We start from the raw sequence: 19,409 nt of genomic DNA on the forward strand, positions 1-19,409 counted from the left end.
TTGTTTCATGCTGTTCCGCTTCCGGCTTCGCGAAAACTCGCGGGGGTATGGCGGTGCGGCGTGGTTGATTTTGGAAGGTGAAACGCAGGCACCGTTTTTTGCTCGTTTCGGTTGAAAGTGCGTACAATTTCTTCGATAAGGAGTGCTAACCGCGCTAGCACACTTCGACAATGGCGACTACACTCCTGCATCGGTTGGTGGGCAGCACGCAAATACCCTTGAAGTCGCTGGTCGGCAAGCAGTGCTCGGTTCCCTGCGCCTCCCGGTTATGGATCGCACAGCGCTTCTTGGCCACACCGGCGCCGGCGACGGGCAAAAAGGTGTACCAGAGGGAGAAGCCACACTGCAACATTGGCACGATAGGTCACGTCGACCACGGCAAAACGACGCTGACCGCTGCCATAACGAAGGTGCTCGCCGAAGAGAAGCTCGCGGCCGCGAAGAAGTACGAGGAGATCGACAACGCTCCCGAAGAGCAGGCCCGTGGTATTACAATCAACGTTGCACACGTCGAATACTCCACAGGTAACCGACACTACAGCCACACCGACTGCCCCGGTCACGCAGATTATATCAAGAACATGATCACTGGTACTTCCCAGATGGATGGGGCCATTCTGGTGGTGGCTGCCACGGACGGCGCCATGCCGCAAACTAGGGAGCACCTCTTGCTTGCCAAGCAGATTGGCATCGAGCACATCGTAGTCTTCCTGAACAAGGCCGACGCAGCTGACAAGGAGATGCTTGAATTGGTGGAGATGGAACTGCGCGAGCTTCTCACAGAATACGGTTTCAAGGGAGACGAAGTGCCCGTAGTCATAGGTTCTGCCCTGTACGCGCTCGAAGACAAAGATCCGGAGTTGGGCAAGCAAGCGGTGCTCAAGCTCCTGGAGACTGTGGACAGCCACATCCCGACGCCTGTGCGTGATCTTGATAAGCCTTTTTTGCTTCCCATCGAATCTGTCCATTCCATCCCCGGCCGCGGGACGGTGATCACAGGCCGGCTTGACCGCGGCACGCTGAAGAAAGGCATGGACTGTGAAATAGTGGGTTATAACAAGTTCTTGAAGTCCACCGTGACGGGCATTGAAACTTATCACAAAATCTTGGAGGAGGCGCAAGCTGGTGACCAACTGGGTGCCCTCATCCGCGGCGTCAAGAGGGACGAAGTTCGCAGGGGCATGGTTTTGTGCAAACCGGGCACACTTAAACAGCACGACCGTTTTGAGGCTCAGGTGTACGTGCTAAAGAAAGAGGAGGGCGGTAAAGACAAGCCCATTCTTAGGTACTACCAGCCCATTGTGTACTCGCGAACCTTCGACTGCCCGTCCAGGGTGCTCTTTGAAGGTCGCGACATGGTCATGCCGGGAGAAGACGCCAAGTTAGAGATCAGGCTAATGAAGCCAATGGCGCTGGAGCAGGGTCAGCGCTTTACACTCCGCGAAGGCCATGTTACGGCGGGCACCGGTGTTGTCACGAAGATCTTGGACAACTTGAACGAGGATGAGAGAAAAGACCTACACATGTCTCAGAAGCAGAGAGAGAAAGAGGCCCTGAAGAAGGCTCAGCAGAAGGCGTAGGGTGCCGAACCAGCGGACTTCGATTATGCCTAGCATGTGTGTCTAAGGCAACTGTAGATTTCTCTCCGTCTTACGTCTCATCGTTTGTTTGCATTGTATTAATTAATAAAAAGAAATGTCATTATCACACGTGCCGATCCTTGAATGTTTTGTGCCGAAGGGATGTTACGGACCTAATACTAAATCATTTGAGGTTGCAGCGAAAAATATATTGTCATTGTTTCATACAGCGGCCTACAGCTACTACAGCTTCGCCGCTTTACATTGTTTCGCATCCTTAGTCGAAATACTGGAATTACCGAAATACGTCGAAATGTGGGCCGTCTTTGTTCATCGCAGCTACTCTGCCAAGTTAGTTTCTATTAATTCTTTTGGAGTGCCGCAAAGTTGCTGCTGTAAAAGTGCAGCCTGCGTAAAGTGTGGCGGAAGATTCTAATCATTATTTTTCGAAAATATTTTGTATTTACATTTTTATGCGGCTCTGACTTTTGGCCAAGGGGGCGCTACGGATGGCGCTAAAGGTTGGCAATGGCGGACAACGCGCAAGGCGACCAGAGCTGGCGAACTCAGCCGTTTCGGCAAAATGTCAGGGGAAAAATGTAAGTAAATGTTTTGTAAACTACCATAGCTACGTAGTACATCCGTGCACACTTGTGCATATTTGTCCACAGTAGTCAGATCGCAGTCTGGCTTCTTTCGGCATTTCTGGGAGCGGCGGTTCAGTGCGTGTGTACTTTTTTTTTTCTTGTAAACAAGGAAAACCGCGGAGTTATGCGATCTTGTTGCTGATTGTGTAGCATATACACCGTCACTGTATAAAGCCGCAGCCAATGGTTGAACTGCTGAATATGAAGAGTGCTCTTCAGAGCCTACTTTAGCCCGTAATAGTGATCGTTGCGAGGTGAATACGCCTGATCGGCATTCACTGACTAGCGCTCCGGCTTCGTTGTGCTGCGTGATGTCAAGCCGGCCGTCAGCATTTTGTAAGTCTGGTGCCATGGGTTGCCTGCTCGCTCGCGATGATATTTCATGCGGAAACAGCAGTGTTACGACGCCAGCATGCGTGTCTTTAGCCTGTGCATTTTTTTTTCCCCGTTACAGTGAAGAAGCTATCCGTCAAGCGGCGAATCCGACGTTTCGGAGCGCCACGGAGATGGAAAACCACGTATTTCAAAAGGCTCGTTCTAAGGTGAGTGATTGAAGGCAAATGCATGGCGCAACGTTGACCGTAACCTTTTAATTGCAGCAATATCGCATTTAATCTTGTGAAACTTCAGTTTCTATTCGTAACTCAGATAATCGCTCCGAAGAGATGTATTCAGCATCATAACTGCATGCTCTTCTCGTAGTTTGAATCCGGTCCTGACTATTGAGAGGGCAGTTTTGTCTTGAATTTGATTGCCATTGTATGGCTGACTCTGCGAGTGTAACCTCCAGCACGGTCTTAGCGGGATTTCATTTTACCTTCAAGCTGTGCTTATGCTGACAGTGAGATGCGTGTGCTGAATAGGCATAGTTTGGTCTTTCCCAGAGCCTACAGAGCTTGCCTCATTAAATCTACATGTGCTGTATATTGCTGTCAATAGCTTGTGGTGCGTGGTTAGGTTAGGCATATGGATGACCAATACATGTTCAAATATCATTGCACTTTTGAAAAACAGACGTAGAAAACGATATGAGACACTGGATACGAGACACTGTTGCGCTTCAGTGTCTCATATCGTTTTCTATGTCTGTTTTTCAAAAGCGAAACAATGTTTGAACATGTTAGTCACCAACTAGCCCAATTCGAAACCTTTTTGATGACTAATACCTTTGTCACACGAGCACTTTCGATCCTCGTTGAACTCGATGTGCATTCAACTCAATGCAGATCGAGGTTGTCACACCGGCAACTTTCAAGTGTGATTGGGCATGGGCCTTCTCGACTCGAAGCCGCTTCCTCAATTGAGTCCTTTCGAGTTTTCAAGAACATTCGAGAGCAGGCATCGACACCCTCGCCATCACAGAACCCTAAAAACAAAAGGGAATAATACAATAAAACAGCAAATATTAACACGCAAACATATTAAAGAAAAATGATAGAACATTGTTAGAACATTATGCTTGTTTATAGGCAGCTATCTTTTCAATCTCGACACCACGCTTGGCTTCACCTAACGCACACGAAGGAAACTCCTCAATGGTCATTTGAAACGCCCATGTAGCACCGAATGCTTTAATCCTTCTTGAAAACCTCAGTGCAGATAGAGTTAAAATAGAATCGAATATGTTCGTGGGACAGATGTATAAGGTGCAGTGCTGCTCATTGTGACAATGTTGTCTTTCCTGAACTCATTACTGGAGTAGTTTTTGTCTGGAATGCATGGTGCATTGACTGTAAATATTTTTGTGCATTATAATCTAGTGTGAGACTTATGACTTTACTTGTTGAAATATGTAAGTTAGCAGCATAGTTCAATTTGGGGTCATATTGTTTATAGTAATGCTCAACAAGTATAACTTTAGGCTTTTCTATCTATGCTGGTACACTTGTCCCATGGGCATATGCTTCACAATTCTCAAGAGGCTATACAAAATTAGAATGTTTTCAAGATGTACAGTAAACCTTTTTATCTCCTGGACCAGAATGCTGGCACTAGGAGCAGCTCCTTTTACGTGCAACAGTTAATTGCGAGCTCAGAAGGGCAGACAGCTGACTGACGTCATTTTTAACAACCGTAAAAATAGCAATTGTACTGAAATATGCATTGAGTTATACTATTGTTACTGCACACCTTTTAAAGCATATTCTTTTTCTTGGGGGGTTATTTCCACTGTTCAAGGAAAAGATTTGCTTCTTTCTGCTGGAATTTTTATGAACTAGTTAACACATCTGAAAGCATAAAACTGTCAGTACTGAATTCATTTGCAAATACAATACAATACAATACAATACAATACAATACAATACAATACAATACAATACAATACAATACAATACAATACAATTCAATACAATACAATACAATACAATACAATACAATACAATACAATACAATACAATCTTTACAATGCAAAATGATGTTCTCAACACTGTCATTCTGCCACCAGCTTTTATAGCTTCTTGGCTGTGCTAGTATGGTGTTTAAAAACTGTGACAGAATGTTTTAGTGCTACATTATGCACTGATTCGATGCATGATGCGCTGTCCAACAGTAGTTGTTGAATGAATCACGAAGCAGGCCTTAATTTATGCCTCTGTCACACGAGCAAGCAAAAACTCTTTCACCCAAGCGATCTTTTACCGAGTTGAAAGACTTGTATTCAAAAGGAGTTCCATAGCATACACATGGCGCTGGCAATCTCTTTTTAGCGTTTCCATCCGAGGATGCTATCGAAAGCATGGCATTAAATCTTGAAATAAAACCACTCAGAATAAATCGATGTATCGCAACATATAAATCAAATATGTGTGTTATTACATGTTGTTTATAGTAAATTTAGCTACAGTACGTTCACAAACGCTAAATTAAAGAAGACGGCCCGCATCCGCATCAGCGGTTAGAATCATCACATGATATCTTCAAACTGCTTATGAGAGTGCTGTAGAAAAAATGCATTATTGTGCCTAGTTAACCTTCTGCAATGCATAAAACTCTTTTTTATAATGTGTAAACGTGACGCAAGAATACATCCTTGCTGTCCATAAGAATACACACTGCTGTCCACTAGATTGGCGGCTACGCCTTTCCAGCCGTAATAGAGATCGGCGATCTCTGCTTTTAGAAAAGACCACTTCTGGAAAGGCGATTAAACTCTTTCGTGTGTCTGCAGATGAAACACCTTTGGGGAGGTGCCTTTTATTCAGACGCCTTTGCAGTGCCTGTATGGCAGGGGTATTTAGTAACATGTTGGTAATGCCACATTGCTGTGAATTTTTGTGCTGAATCCTTGCTGGGCTGTGAATGGGGTGGACTTTGTCGTGAAGTGCACTGTTCAGTCCCTGCGGGATTGTTTACGGAAAAGGTGGATTGTAAGGAACAGATGGCACCTCTGCAGAATCTTGCAAGAGAAATGAATGAATGAAAGATTGGAGTACTTAAACTGCTGAAGTGGGAGACATAGCTGGCAAGATAAAAAAATATTTTAGCCATCCATGCTCTTTTGTTGGCTCACTAATTTACATTCCTAAATTGCTGACCAATTTAGCAGGAAATGTGTTGTGTACAAAAAGTGAATGATGTTGGAACCTTTATCGACTTTAGAGCTTGTTCAGGCATTGTTAGACTATCTGTCACAGGCATCAACTTACATGTTGCATATGTGTTGGCGTACATACGCAACAGGGCCATGCAGAGGGAGACTTAGGGGAAGGCTTGCTTTCTGTGGCATTACTGGTCACACAAGCCGTGCAGTTGCGTGTTCGTTTGTAAATTACATGATGGTAGCACTACTGTTGCAATATCATGCCATCTTTATGGCATGATATTGCAACAGTAGTGCTACCATCATGCCCACATTCTGGATATCATGCCATCTTTATGGCATGATATCCAGAATGACGAATTAGCTTTTCTTTTGTATGTGTGTGTGCATGTGTTCGTTGCAACTAGAGATCGCATTTCATGATAGAAAAATTTCTCACATAGTGACAAAGTGCTACGTTTCCATATCAGTGTTTTGTGTGAATGTGCTTGCTACAGCCCTGATGCTTAGCTTGCATGGTGTTAGCTGTGTCGTTCGGATGCTGCGTGATTAAGCCTGACTGATGGCATCCGGTTGTGAATATTTTCAGGATGAATACCTTTCATATGTGGCAAGACTCATCATCCATGTGCGGGAAATGAGTGAGTGGCTCTTGGAGTTGATTGTGCTTTCAGTTTTTCGGACCTTAGCAAGACCAGTGTGGTGCTGTATCAGGAAGACACTGAAGAACGACCACAGTGGCTGGTGTTATCACATTTACATTTCAGGTTGCGTCTGCTGGCTTTATTATTTCTTTTACATTAAGACTGTGGGTTTTAGATCTAGATATAAGTGTTAAAGGTGGTGAAATATTACTTCACGCAGAAGTAAGAATAGCGCTCTGTGGGTCGTTTTTTTTTCTTTTTTAAGAAGTTGTATGGGGTATAATGCAGAGCGTTCTGCCAATGCAATGACGTCATTGGCAGTTTGTGCTGCTTCTTTCACCTTTTTGTCACCTATTTGGCTTTCTACATGTTCAGTTTTATCCCGCCGGGGTGGCGCAGTGGTTATGGCGCTCAACTGCTGTTCCCAAGGATGCGGGATTGAATCCTGGCCTCGGCGGTCGCTTTTCGGTGGAGGCAAAAAGCAAGGCGCCCGTGTGCTGTGCGATGTCAGTGCACGTTAAGGAACCCCAGGTGGTCGAAATTTCCGGAGTTCTTCACTACGGCATCTCTCATAGCCTGAGTCGCTTTGGGACGTTAAACCCCAAAAAACCAAACCAAACATGTGTTGTGCCTTTGCAGCTTTTTTAAATTGCTCTCCTTGAACATACACTACCTAATGGTCTTCTTCCCTTGTGCCTTCACATTGCATTTAAGAGCTGTATGGTGACACTGCCAGGAGCTGTGCTTGTACACCAGATTTTGAAACTGGTACACCTAGTTCTCTTCCTTCGTGTAGAAGGCACTGAAACTGAAAAAATTAACACCCAAAAATAACACTCCATGACATTTGGACCCTGTGTAAGAGAAGCTAAATACCACCTTTAATTTTGAGAATGGGAAGTGCTGTCACCGGCAAGGCTGTGCGCAAATCTTTTGTGATATGGGCTATACAGCGTGAAGCACACCATACATGCAGCTTTTCTGTGACGAAAGCTGAGCTATCATACAGGAAATGGAGATGGTCATCAGGTGTGGTTGCTTGACTGTTGTTTGACCAGGGAAAGAATCGTTAAATTGTTCGTTTGCGCCTGTGATCACTGCTTTTTGCCAATGAAACTTTGCAACAAAATAAGCTGCAGTATGACATCATTTTAGCCCTGTTGTCTTGAAACTTGTATTAAGGCTTAAAATGCTGTGTGGCAGAATGGGCTATGTGGCAGAGTGGGCCATGTTACAGAAATCACTAAGACAGTCCACTTTGGTGTCCAGAGTTGATGATTTGGTGTGAACAGAAAGTTTTGTGGGTCTGCTGAAATTGTGTTAACTCGTAATTGGGGCTCTTGCATCAAATTATTTGGACATGAAAAAAATCTGCTTCGTTGCTTTCATTCTTTGTGTTACACATTTATGTGTAACAAGCTGTACATTCTTGATGTGTTGATCGGTTAGCAATGCACTATTCTTCTTTCGATAAGGGGCACATATTATTACTTGGGATTGGTGAGCATTTCTTGCAAAAGATGCTTGTGTAAAGGAATCCACAAAGGGATCAGATCATGCTGCAATGTTTTTGTTTCATATCCACTTAAAGGTCATTAATTGCAGCTTTCGTATGCATAGTTGGAAAAGTATCTTGCAGCGGGATGTGTATTTCTTGATGCTTCCGACCAAGTGCTCTCTAGATAGCAGTTTTACCAAGCTCCTGGTAAAGAACAGAGGCATGCCATTTTGAAAATGTAGCATAAGAATTCTTTCAGTAGTCTACCTTCTTTGTTCCCTTTTCGGAGCTCAGAAGAATCTATTGCTGGCATAGTTGGTACGTTGGTAAGAACAGAGGCATGCCATTTTGAAAATGTAGGATAAGAATTCTTTCAGTAGTCTACCTTCTTTGTTCCCTTTTCGGAGCTCGGAAGAATCTACTGCTGGCATAGTTGGTATGTGAAAAGAGTAGATACACGGTGCCCATTCGTCCTGTTCATTTTGCACCGTATATCTACTCTTCTCATGTTCCTTTTTGCATTTTTTACAATGAAGCAATACCTGCCAGGCTTATCTGCCTCCTCTCCGAGCTATCATCTGAAGCAGTATTCGCATCACTGCTATACATGCTAGCTGAAGCATTTTGTAGCAGATTTTGCCTCTTTATGCCTCGCTACGAAAGAATTGTGCAATATGTTGGTCGAAAACTGGATTTTTCTCGATAAAATATGCCAATACCTATTTATTGCAGCTTGAAATGCAAATATGAAAACATTGCCATTTTTATTTCCTTATGATGCTCTGCAACTTTTACATCTTAACATTTTGTGCCTGTCCTAAATGGTCTTATTAAGGGATAATAATTTAAAATTAATGCTACATGCAGCCAGTAATTAGCGATTACTGCTTTCAGATCACTTGTATAACTTGTGCCTGTTTTTGTGAGCTCCTGTTTCGTGTTATCTGACGACCTATATGAGCTTGAAAAGGTCGAGACTGGAATTTGTACTTCTGGAGCGCACGAATCGCGGCTCGAAATTTGGTTCCGAAATAGAGTTTCATTTATCGCTTTGGTATAGGCACTATAGCTTTGGAAAGCGGCCGTTGCTTTGTTTTTTTTTAAAATGCCGCGCGCGGTGCTGTGTCGCCATCGCGCGGTAGATAATGGTACAGCTCTTGTATGTAGTACGCCATTCTTCCGCCAGATGGCAGGCGCGTTGCTGCTGTGCGCTGGATAGCGCTCTTGCTGTAGCCAGACTCTTCTGCTGCTTCTCCACTGTCGCGTTGATTATGCCGTGATTTTTCGATTGAGGTTGTCCTGCCGCAGTATTTGGAAAAGAAGGAGGAAGACTTGGCATGTTACTGAAAAAAAAAAATATAAAATCGCCGAGGACGAATAATGGTTGTAAAATATATGCAGTTTTGTTTTCATTATTTTTCTCACATACATTCTGTAGTACTTGCCGCAGAGCGGACGGAAAAAAAAAAAGAAAAATAAAATAAGGAACCCATTTACGCTTCGGTGTAGTGTCAGTTGGCGGAGCTACGTGCGTTGTGCAGCTGCAGCGTGGTGTTATTCTTCGGGCTGATGTGGAGTGGCTTTTCGCTATAAAATTGGAAATTCTACCTCCTTGCGGCTTTCTTGCGCGAACGTTGATTTAGACGTTAAAAATAGGCGTCTAGGGGGGCTATAAATACAGAAGGAGGGGACGTAAGTGCACATTATTAATGTCGGATGATTATTCTGAACAGGAGACATGACTAGCGAATTACTGGTTTCCGAGATACATGGCGCACTTGACGGCTGAATGTTCGGATGGATGCTGCACATTTGGGTGCTACGACTTCGTAAACGCGTCTTAGCTGACTGCTCGTGATTGGTGACCGATTACTGCGCCATTAGGAGTAAAGGTCGAGGGACATGTAATGGAGGCAGGCTTACGAAGGATACGAGAAGGTGTTCGTGATTTTTGTGGGGGGTTAGTGTGGAGGAAAGGATGATGACACTGATGGTAATGGCGTTGGAGTTGGGCAAGCTGCAATAATTCCATTCCAGTGCGCCGAGCTTAGCGAGTTCGTGCCTTCATCGTCCGAAATATATTTGCCGCGCAAAAGCATCGTCGCGTCCGTCCGTTTTTTTTTTTTTTTTATATCTCTCCTTACGAAAGCATTGCTGCAGAAACTCCCTCTCGTGCTGATCGATGCCAGTGCACAACAGCGAGCGAACGCACTCGGGTCCTCTCGGCGTTCCCTTTTAGGCGGAGCAGGGAAACTTCCCCGCAGCATCACTGCTATTGAGGTGGTGCACCCTTCACAGGGGGATCTCCTGCGCGACCCGAGGGGGGTCAGTGTGTCGTTTTAATTTGACCGTTTTGACTGTGCGCTCTGGACATCCCTGTGGAGACGCGCACATAGCTAGACTTCACTGGACGTCGGTTTCGCCAGTGCTTCCGCGCGCTAACATTTGTGTGCTTGCGCGTGTCACGGAAAAAGAGGGAGGTGCGGAAAGGTCATTAGTGACGCGACGCGGCTGACTCGCAACCTGGAGAGCCGAGTAGCGCGTTGCTAACGGCTTCCGTGCTCGCTTCCCTGTCTGTTTTGCTGCAGCGTATGCGCACTACTTACTGTTTCAGCTCTCCTGCTCCTTTTCCTAGGCTTCCTGTTACGCGCTTGTGTTAATTCAGTTTCCGATGCTCCGTCTCCGGCTTTCCTTACAAATACCGCCGCTTGTAGTTGTATTTTTTAGCTACTTTTCATTTTATGGCGGGCTCCTACAAGCGGGAAATCCTGCGCGCCGCTCGCTACGTCTAGCGTCGCCTCAATATCAGATCTACCGGCTGTGTTGTTCGTTCGTCTCTTCGTCGTCGCGTTAATTATTTCTGCAGTGAGCCGAATGCTGTTGTTGCGTTTTTCTTTTCCCCCCACTCTGCCTCGTTTGTTCCATACGTCCTTTTTTTGTTTGGCGTCGTTCTCGCGTGTCCGTCGTTCTCCGATGACACTTCTCCACTTCCCTTCTCATCCTTCGTTCTCCGGGCGGTGCTGTAAGGAAAAAAAAAAAAAAAAACAATGCGGAAAGAACAGTCGGGGACAGTGAAAGAAGCGGGGATATTTATATAGCAGCAGCAGCAGAAGAGGGTGGGATGAAAGGGGAAGAGAGGAAGCGCGGCGCGCTGCAATTGGTCCGCTGGAGTGTTGGCGTAAGCAGTGACGTCGTTGCAACGTCACGGCGGCTCGGCGTCCATCTTCCCCGTCTCTCCCACTCGCTGTGCCGTCCGCAGGCTATGCCAAGCGGGGTCGCCCCTCTCTCACTGCCTCTCCCTCGTTTTGCTCTGCGCTTTCCCACTCCCCAGTATTTTTTTTCCTCCTCTCGCTTAACCACCATAGCTTTCTTATTGATACTTCGTTTTCCCCCATCTTTTAATCTTTGCGTTTCCATGCAAGCAACGCAGCGCAGCTTCATAGCGCGTGAAGCTTACAGTGTTTTGTGTCACGCGGCCTCGCGCCTCACATGAGTCGTGGTTTCCTTAAAAAAAAAAAAAAAAAAAAAGACCGTTGGGCAGAGATGCTTTCAGTTGTGTGTAGTGTTTTGTTACGCGCCTCTTGTTCAGCGCGTGTTCTCACATGCTTCGCCGGATGGGTACCGTATGGTGCAAAGCATATATCGTCTTTTTATCCAATGTGTGGGGGTAGGCGCGCTCTCTCGCGTTCCGCTCCCCTGTCTCGTAGTGCGCGGAAAACTTGCGTCTATTAGCGTGCAACTTCTCCGGCCTTCCTTCCTTCTTCCCCCTCCCCCATCACTTTGTTTTTTTTTTTGTTTTTTTTTGTTTTGAATAGTTATGTCGCGTTAGCTTTAGGAGAAGGAGTTGGGGCTTGTTCATCTTTGAAAGTGCGTACTTATTGCAGTGAGCGCCTCCCGTGGTTTAGACCAAGCGTCAAATGGTGCACCCCAGTTTGACCACGCCCTTATTCTGCTCCGATTCGAGCTTAGAAAGGTGGAATCGAAACGTTTTTAGGGCAAATTCACACGTCAGAGTATTTCAGTGAATGAAGTTGGCAGGAGGACAAGTTCAGAAGATTTTTAAAAATTAATTTTAAAGACCAGTGCACGCACAGTTGGCTGGACTTTTACGGGTAGTATGGGTCCAAATGCTAAAGAAGCGCAATAATGCTATCAGACCGTGTCATAACAGGACACATTCACAGCACACTTCAGTAATGCACACACACAAAAAAAGTTGGAAAGTTGAACTACATATCTGTGTGGTGTGTTCGGTTAGATCACAACGCAGTCAGTTGTAAAAGAAAAACGAAACTTCTAAATAAACTCGCACAAAATTCAGTCCTGCATTTCCATGGAAATTAGTGGAACGCTTTTTTAATGATGCCAAAAAAAGTTTTTTTTTTTTTACTTCAATCGGGACTTCATTCCACACCACCTGAAATGAGGTCACAAACGAATTCAGTGAATAATGGATTTATTTTCATTGTTGCTGTTCCTTGCGTAGCATGGTGGCAAATCCACTTAGGTTCCTTGGAACTGCTGCTGCGTGGGTGCATGGCCGCGGGTCATGCGCAGGTGCTGTCGGCGGGCCGATGGTGGGTCGTGGGTTCGCCATTCTTGGGCTGGGATGGGATCGTAGATTCGTCACTCTTGTGCCGCTATTCGTGGGTAGAGGTTAAATAAGCTTTGAGCCAGGAAGGGGGTTCATCTTCTGATATAATTAGAAATCGGCAATTACACGAGTCCGCTCGCAAATTTCGGCCGCTTCAGAGCTTCGAGTGTTTACGCAGACCCTGGGGCGACTTCTTGGGCGAACGAATCCCAACGCAAAGCTGGTGGCGGGAAAGGGAGGCGGGGGAATCCAATTTGTTTTAAGAGCAATCCCTCGAATGGACCGGATACCAGACAAACGAACAAGAATTGCAGATTATAACATTCACACGCGGCAGCGGCACTCAGGTGAATCAGTTCGGCTTTCTCCTGCCGACTGTTAAGCCGCCTGGTTAGCTTCTAACGCAATTCCACTAGAGGGTTCCACTAGAGGGTTCGAATCCTATACCATAGACTACTTATTTCTCGCGCGGCGAATATCTGTAGAGAAAGACGTGTACATTTTTTCTGGTACCATATGGGTGCGTCCAGGTGCATGTTCTTTTGTTTGGTTGGATCAGTGCTGTTGGTTTCGCAGGACACATCGTGCAAGCATTCTCGCACCGTCACGTCGGCTTTTGTTCGTTGATGATTGTCGGATCCTCGACGTCCCTTTTTCGCGTGGAATACCTCGCAGCTTAGCGGTGTGGCGCATATCTACAGGGTGGAGGCGACGTGCATGCGTGGTGCTCGTGCGATTTACTTCAATGCGTATTATAATCGGGAAATTTAGAACCTGCATTTTCTCGTCCGTGCGGTCAGCGTGCTTCGTCCGCTGGGCTCACGGTTGCTCGCAGTGCGTGCTGTCGGATGGGAAGAGACGAGGCAAGGCGCGCATCTTGAAAGGCGCAGTTCCCGATTTCATGTTGTCGTTAGTTTTTTCTCCTTTTTTTTTTTTTTTTGTCGTCTTCTTGCGGCCCCGTGCAATCACTCCTGCCGCGCCTGCGTTTGACGGGAGGTCTTGACGTTGACTGAGCAGCGCTGTTGTGTGCGCGAAAGCAAGATATAGCGTGTCTAAATAGACAGCAACATTCTAACCGCGCGCCGACGTGCTCCGAGCACGCGTCTGTTGGTTTTGTGTGACACATTTTTTTTTTCTCTTTTTTTTTTTTCGTGCTAGAGCCGGCGGCGCAGTTATCTCGATCGATACATGTTCCTCTGTAATATGGCCTGAATAAATAGGCAGCAATATTCTAATTCCATTTCGGAATTCGCAGAGAGCGCATTAGATGCTATAAGCGTTACGCTGCTTCTCTCTTCTCCTCCTTCTCCCTCTCTCTCTCTTTTTCTAATGGATGATCGAACGGGTGGCTCAGTTCTCCCAATCTATACTTTGTAATATAACTAAGCTGGCAACAATATTGCTTGCGAATATACAGTCAGTAGGTTCTGTGGGTTACATTCTTATCTCTTTCAACTCGCTTTTTTATTTTTTTCTTGTTGGTGGTGCCCGGACCTGTGGTTCCATCCTGTGCGTCGGTGCGTGTTTCTTCGTTGTACGGCCGGAATAAAATTTAATCAGCTGCAGACGACCGGTCGTATGGAGAAGAGCATAAAAAAAAAAAAAAGACAGTCGAGGTTGGTGACGGGAATAGTTCCTGCGTTTCGAGTGGATTATTGATCGGGCTCTGTCCGCGACAGCAATGCACGTTTTGTTGCTCAACTCTTAGGCTCTTCACGGGTTCTCTCGGTCGCTAGATCTGCTGAGTCCTTTTTTGTTCTGTTTGGCTTGCCTTGCACTCCTTAAGCATGAACGGACTTCCCAGCGCCGGCGAAACAACAATATAGGAAAACAACGGCACGTCAATGCGATTTTTTTTTGCATTCAAGAGCTAATAATAATAATAATAATAATAATAATAATAATAATAATAATAATAATAATAAGCAACCGACACATATTCGTTTAGCCTCCACCGAAACGCAGCAGCCTGTGGTCGGGTTCGAACCCGGTGCATTCCAGAGCTCGTCTTGCATTCCAGAGGCACAAGTATAGGCGAGTAATCAGGCCAGCGGTGCATGTGGAGCTTTCTGAAATTAAAGCGAAAAGCAGCGGCTCGCAGAGGTCTAGTTTATCCGATATGGACTCGCGCCTGGTAGTCCGTATATATTTGCGAGTTGCTACCTCCGGCTCCATTTGCACCGTCTGTGCATAGGCAGTGGCGTTCACGCCACGCTTCCCTGACCAGGTTTCGGCTTCGCCACTGAATGCATACTTGCACCACCTGGTCCAAGCTCACCTGTACAGCAATAAGAGATATTGCCGCCCAGTCGAAAAAAAACTACAGAAAATTTTCTGATGTTACGACAGAATTTTTGTGCGGGTTTTAACGGGAAACCTGTTATCACAACAGAACATTCTTTCGTAACATCAGAAATTTATGTATGTAGTTACAACAGAAAAGTGCTACAGAACTACAGACAACAGAAATTTGCTACAGAAAAACTACAGAACTACAGAAACATCTGATGGTTACGACAGAACTACAGGACATTTTGTCGTATTTTTGACACAGTTCTGTAGTCGTTTTCGACTGGGCGGTGCCTTCAAAAGCGCACATCATCTACGTGATGGCCGCGCATGCTGTCCAAGGCGAGCCTTAAACTGAATACGTACTGGACGAATAAGGTACAGCCTGTGCAAAATGCACGTGGGGCTCCTATAGATATGAGCAAGCTGCGGAAATACATTTCGCTAGCACTTGTAGCGAGCGTTGGGTTCGTGCTTGCCATGTGCGGTCGTACTGAAATGAAGCCTCAGGAAGCAACCGAGCAAAATAAGAGAGTGGAGTACTTGGATGCCGTCGTGTTTTGAGCTCAGCAGGCGCCGAACTTGTGCTTCGCGGTAATGCAGACCTCGTCGGGATAAGAGCTCGGCGTGCGGAGTGGGGAGCTGCATGTGGCAGCGTTGTGCGATCTAGTGCTCCTCTTTGAGATTCGAGGCACGTTTCCGTTCAGGCATGTCGCCGTCAAACCTTAACTGAGCTTCGCTGCTGCCGCTCCTGGGTACTTACATTTTTGCCGCCATTTTTTAAACATTTATTCTTCCTTTTCTTCGTTTTTCTTTTTCTTTCCGTATTCGCGTTTATTCTTCGGCTACCTTTCTCAATTAGAATAATGTACCGAGTCAACGAATAAAGAGTAAGAATGAACAAACAAGAACGACAGTGTGTGTGTGTGGGGGGGGGGGGGGGGGGCGGCGTGCACGGACGATCGCAAGACGAACCCTTTTGTATTTTGGCGATGATTTTGCCGAGCCAAGTGCGGGGAGCGTGAGCGCGGGTGGCAGGCGCTGAACCATAGAAAGTGGCAACGCTTTCTCCATGTTCGTGCATGTGCCTTTTGGTAAGAACCCGCCTGGTGAACACGCCCTCTTCGAGCTGTATGGAATGAAGGTGAATAAATTGCATTGACTCGAACTTTCTGTTACGGCATACCATGCCACAGCCGTCGACGAGGCTTCCTCTTATCGGCGTCTTTTGTGTTAGCCGCGCTACCGGTCATCATCATGCGCGCGTCAGCTCGCGATGCTCATAGATTCATTTTCTCTGTTCTTGAGGTAACCGATGCGATGTCTGCCCGATTGTCTGCTGTTCCATCTTGCTTCTCCTGGTATGTTAGCAAGAACCGACTTGCTTCGTATTGCTCACCGCAGCGCGCTCAATTTACGGTCATTGCTCGGCACCAGCGCAGCGTCGCGCGCGGGTTTTCTTTGGGTCGTTTACGAGCAGGGCAGCACACGGAAGATAGCCCCGCGCAGCGCCTTTCCCGAACGAGCAACAGTATACCCTCAGAAATAGAGAAAAATAAACAAGTTTTGTGTTTATAAACGGTCAGAGACGAACGGCGGCCGCTGTAGGCCGATAAAGGAAAAAAGAAATTCTCCCGGGAAATGAGAAAATAAAGTCCAGAGAACGACAGCGGGGACATTTGTTCGGACAAAACGGCGGCGGCGCCTGCGCGCGCCATCGTTCTCCCTCCGACGTCATCCTGTGTCGTCCGCTCTGGTTTTGCTCTCCCGAGCACGGGGCTGTAGCGGGGCGCCGGCCAATGGCGAAGCGTGGAGGCCGGCGGCGAGGGGGAGAAACGGGAAGGCTCGCGCATGCGCCGTCGCTACGTGTCTCCCTAAGCGCGGTGAAAACGGAGGCACGTTTGGGGAGAGGAGACGTACTCATTTTGTGTGCGTGGGTGAAGGAGTGGGGAGCAGAAAAGATAAATATGGAAGCGATGAGGGAATGAGCGGCAAGGGCAAGTGCCTGGATGGCAGGTTCGCGGTTCCTGGGAGGGGCAAGAGTTTTGGGAAGGGGAGGAGAGCGTTGGGCAAAAAAAAAAAAAAAGGTTGCTGAGGCGTTTGGGAAAAAAGGAAAGCGTATTGCGTAATAAGCGCTGGCGAAGGCACTACGTGGAATGCGCAGAGAAAGGGTCGCGATTGACAGCCTTTTATGAACGAGGGAGAGGGAAGATGAAATAGTGCTCCTAGTATATTTTTATTACCGTTCGTCTGTTTACAAGAAAACCATGTGCGTGTGTAGTTTTGCGCAAAGAACAGGAGAGGGAGAAAGGAAGAGGGGGGAGGGGGTGAGGATACGGAAAGGATGGTAGGCGGTGCATCGGGATCGAAGGGAAGGAGAGGGACGAGGAAGCGAGCCTCGTTTCCGACAAGGGCAGACAGGCCAAAAGCTTGGAGGAAAGGGTCGGTCCGTGGCGAGGGTAAAAACGGAAGCGTGGTGAGTGTGGGGGAAAGGGGGTGAAACGGAAGTGCGTGCTTTCCCCGAGGAGTGTGGGAAGAATAGTGGAAGAGGGCGGAGGAAAGGGACACGGGATGCGGGGAAGGGTGTTCGCAGTGGAGAGGGAGGTCACGGGGAGCCCCGGCTGGAATCCTCCCGCTCGCGGAGCAGCTCTCGCCCCGCCAGCGTGCGTCGACCCTAGTGCGGGGGGTTGGCGCCGGTTCCTGGCCGCGGAAGCGCTTCTGCCTGCTGCTGCCGGGGCCCGCAACGCCGCGGCGTTGGGGCGCTTGCTGCGCCGTTGCCTTTGCCGCTGTTGCTGCTCCTGCCTCGCCCTGCGGTGCCGTGCTGTGCAGCCTCCGGCCAGGGTTCTTCTCCTCCTGACCCCCTCCGCGCAGCGCGGCCGGGATCCCGGGATTATTTTGCGTGTCTGCGGCGAGGAAAAAGACCCAAGGCCACCGTCTCCTCTTCTGCTGCCTTCGTCCCGAAACACCCATCGCTCCCACGCTGTCTGTTCGTCGTCGCTGCGTCTTCCTCATTCTTGGTGTTTTATTTGCCTATTTCTCGCCCTCTGCTTTTTTTTTTTGTTTTGTTTTCGCACTGCTTAGGGCTTTGCCGCCTGCTCGTCGGTCTTCTTTCTGTTTTGTTTGGTTTATTTGACCCCTATCCCTGGTGGTGTTGGTGGCCTTCTCCGTTTCTCAACCCTCCCCTCTCCCCTTTCGTCGGCCCAACGCTTCATGCATCCCTATTCTCCCCTTCCGTGCTGCCTTGTCACGGTGCAGTAAGGGCTTTTGTTTTTATTTCTTACGCTCATTTTCCTAGTCTTTTTCCCTTTGTATAGGTGGCTGCAGGTTGAAAGAGAGCTGAAGATTCTCACTATGCGACCAAGTTCTGCTGGCCCATATTGGTAGACGGGACTGGGCGTCTTTTTATGTATTTAGTTTCCTGCCCATTTCAGGTTGCCGCTTTCTTGAGCGCCTTGCGGTTCGGGCAGGGTTTGAAGCCGCTTGACTTTTTTGGTCAAGGTGTGCAGCGCGTCTTTTGTTAAGGTACATGCTCAGGCTTTGAAGAGGAGGTCTGGTCTCACCTTTTGCCCTCCTTTTCTGATGGTAGTTCCGGTCCTGCGCATTTTTTTTAAGGTACGGGGGCGCACCTTCCTCTGCTGTCATTTGTGGCTGCTCTGACGGAACTAATTAGCAGCGCCGCCTTGCACCTGTCATCCAGGCAGTGTGTTTCCCTTCTGGAAGGAGTTTTTGCTGGACTGTCTTCCTTTCGCGATACGTTTGTTGGGCTCTGAGAGCTCGCTGTTCCTTTAGGGTCTTTTTGTGGACCATCTTTTTTCTTGTTCGCCCCCTCTTCCCTCGTGTGATTGGCGTTGTGCTTGCTTACCTTTGTTTTCCTTCCCTTTGTGCTAGAGTGCTGGGATTTGTCACTTTTCCCGCCGGACCTGTTCGTCTTCTGTCTGTTGTTTTGGTGTAGGCTTGCCTGACGCTCTTTTTCCTCTGCTCTTTCGCGCGTTCCTGTTCAGCGGTTGGTTTCTTTTTTAGGTTCCCGAAATGCCATCGTAAGACCTGTTGGGGAAGGCGTTCCCCACGGGGGCTGGCAATTACGAGAGGTCGTCACTTGAAGCTGGGCCCTTTGTGTGGCCGTTGTCCCCCGTTCACATCCGTATCTACCCTCCCCCCCTTCCTTGTTAGGGAGAAAGTGCCCTCGTCGCAACCCGCACATTTTTTGTTTTTGTTTGAAATGTCTTTTTGTTGATTCTTGCCCGACCTCGTCACGTGACCTCTTTCCTATTGCGTGTTGCATAGTGACCCCGCTGTTTTCGGGAAGCATGTTGCAATTAGTTGCGTCTAACGCATTTGTCGTCATTTCGTTATTTCCACATTGGGATTAAAATGTTAGGTTTTCCGGCCTTCTTGCTTCGCATACTTCGGCGCGGAATACAAATCAGTGAGTGCTGGCCATAGGTGGTCCCTTTGAGTAGCGGAGAGGTACCCGCGAAAAGGTAGAGGCGAGGGGGATACTGGTGACTCGGAGGGGCGGGGGGTGAGGTTATGTAAAGTTTTCAAGGATATTGTGGGCGCAGCCAGTGCTGGACCGGGTTAATTGAGGTCAGTGGGGAGCCATGCCCAGGACTTGG

General features: G+C 47.5%; 2 protein-coding genes across 3 annotated transcripts in view; both read left to right on the top strand.

The window, feature by feature from the left end:
- Positions 1 to 11: 11 nt before the first annotated feature.
- mEFTu1 (mitochondrial translation elongation factor Tu 1) lies at positions 12 to 1,709 on the top strand. The gene has a single exon (XM_084598451.1). The coding sequence runs from the start codon at positions 171 to 173 to the stop codon at positions 1,578 to 1,580; it is 1,410 nt and encodes a 469-aa protein (XP_084454577.1). The 5' UTR covers positions 12 to 170; the 3' UTR covers positions 1,581 to 1,709.
- A 367-nt stretch (positions 1,710 to 2,076) lies between these two features.
- Positions 2,077 to 19,409, top strand: part of MED15 (mediator complex subunit 15) — a 126,921-nt gene continuing 109,588 nt past the window's right edge. For both annotated transcript variants that reach the window (XM_084598453.1, XM_084598454.1), the window contains exons 1-3: positions 2,077 to 2,179; positions 2,682 to 2,769; positions 6,358 to 6,409. In XM_084598453.1, coding sequence (XP_084454579.1) covers positions 2,109 to 2,179; positions 2,682 to 2,769; positions 6,358 to 6,409 — 211 coding nt within the window. In that variant the 5' untranslated portion in view covers positions 2,077 to 2,108. The remainder of the gene's footprint in view (positions 2,180 to 2,681; positions 2,770 to 6,357; positions 6,410 to 19,409) is intronic.

This window comes from Amblyomma maculatum, chromosome 3, assembly GCF_055883805.1.
Source record: "Amblyomma maculatum isolate TAMU_Amacu chromosome 3, ASM5588380v1, whole genome shotgun sequence".
NCBI classification, from domain to species: Eukaryota; Metazoa; Arthropoda; class Arachnida; order Ixodida; family Ixodidae; genus Amblyomma; species Amblyomma maculatum.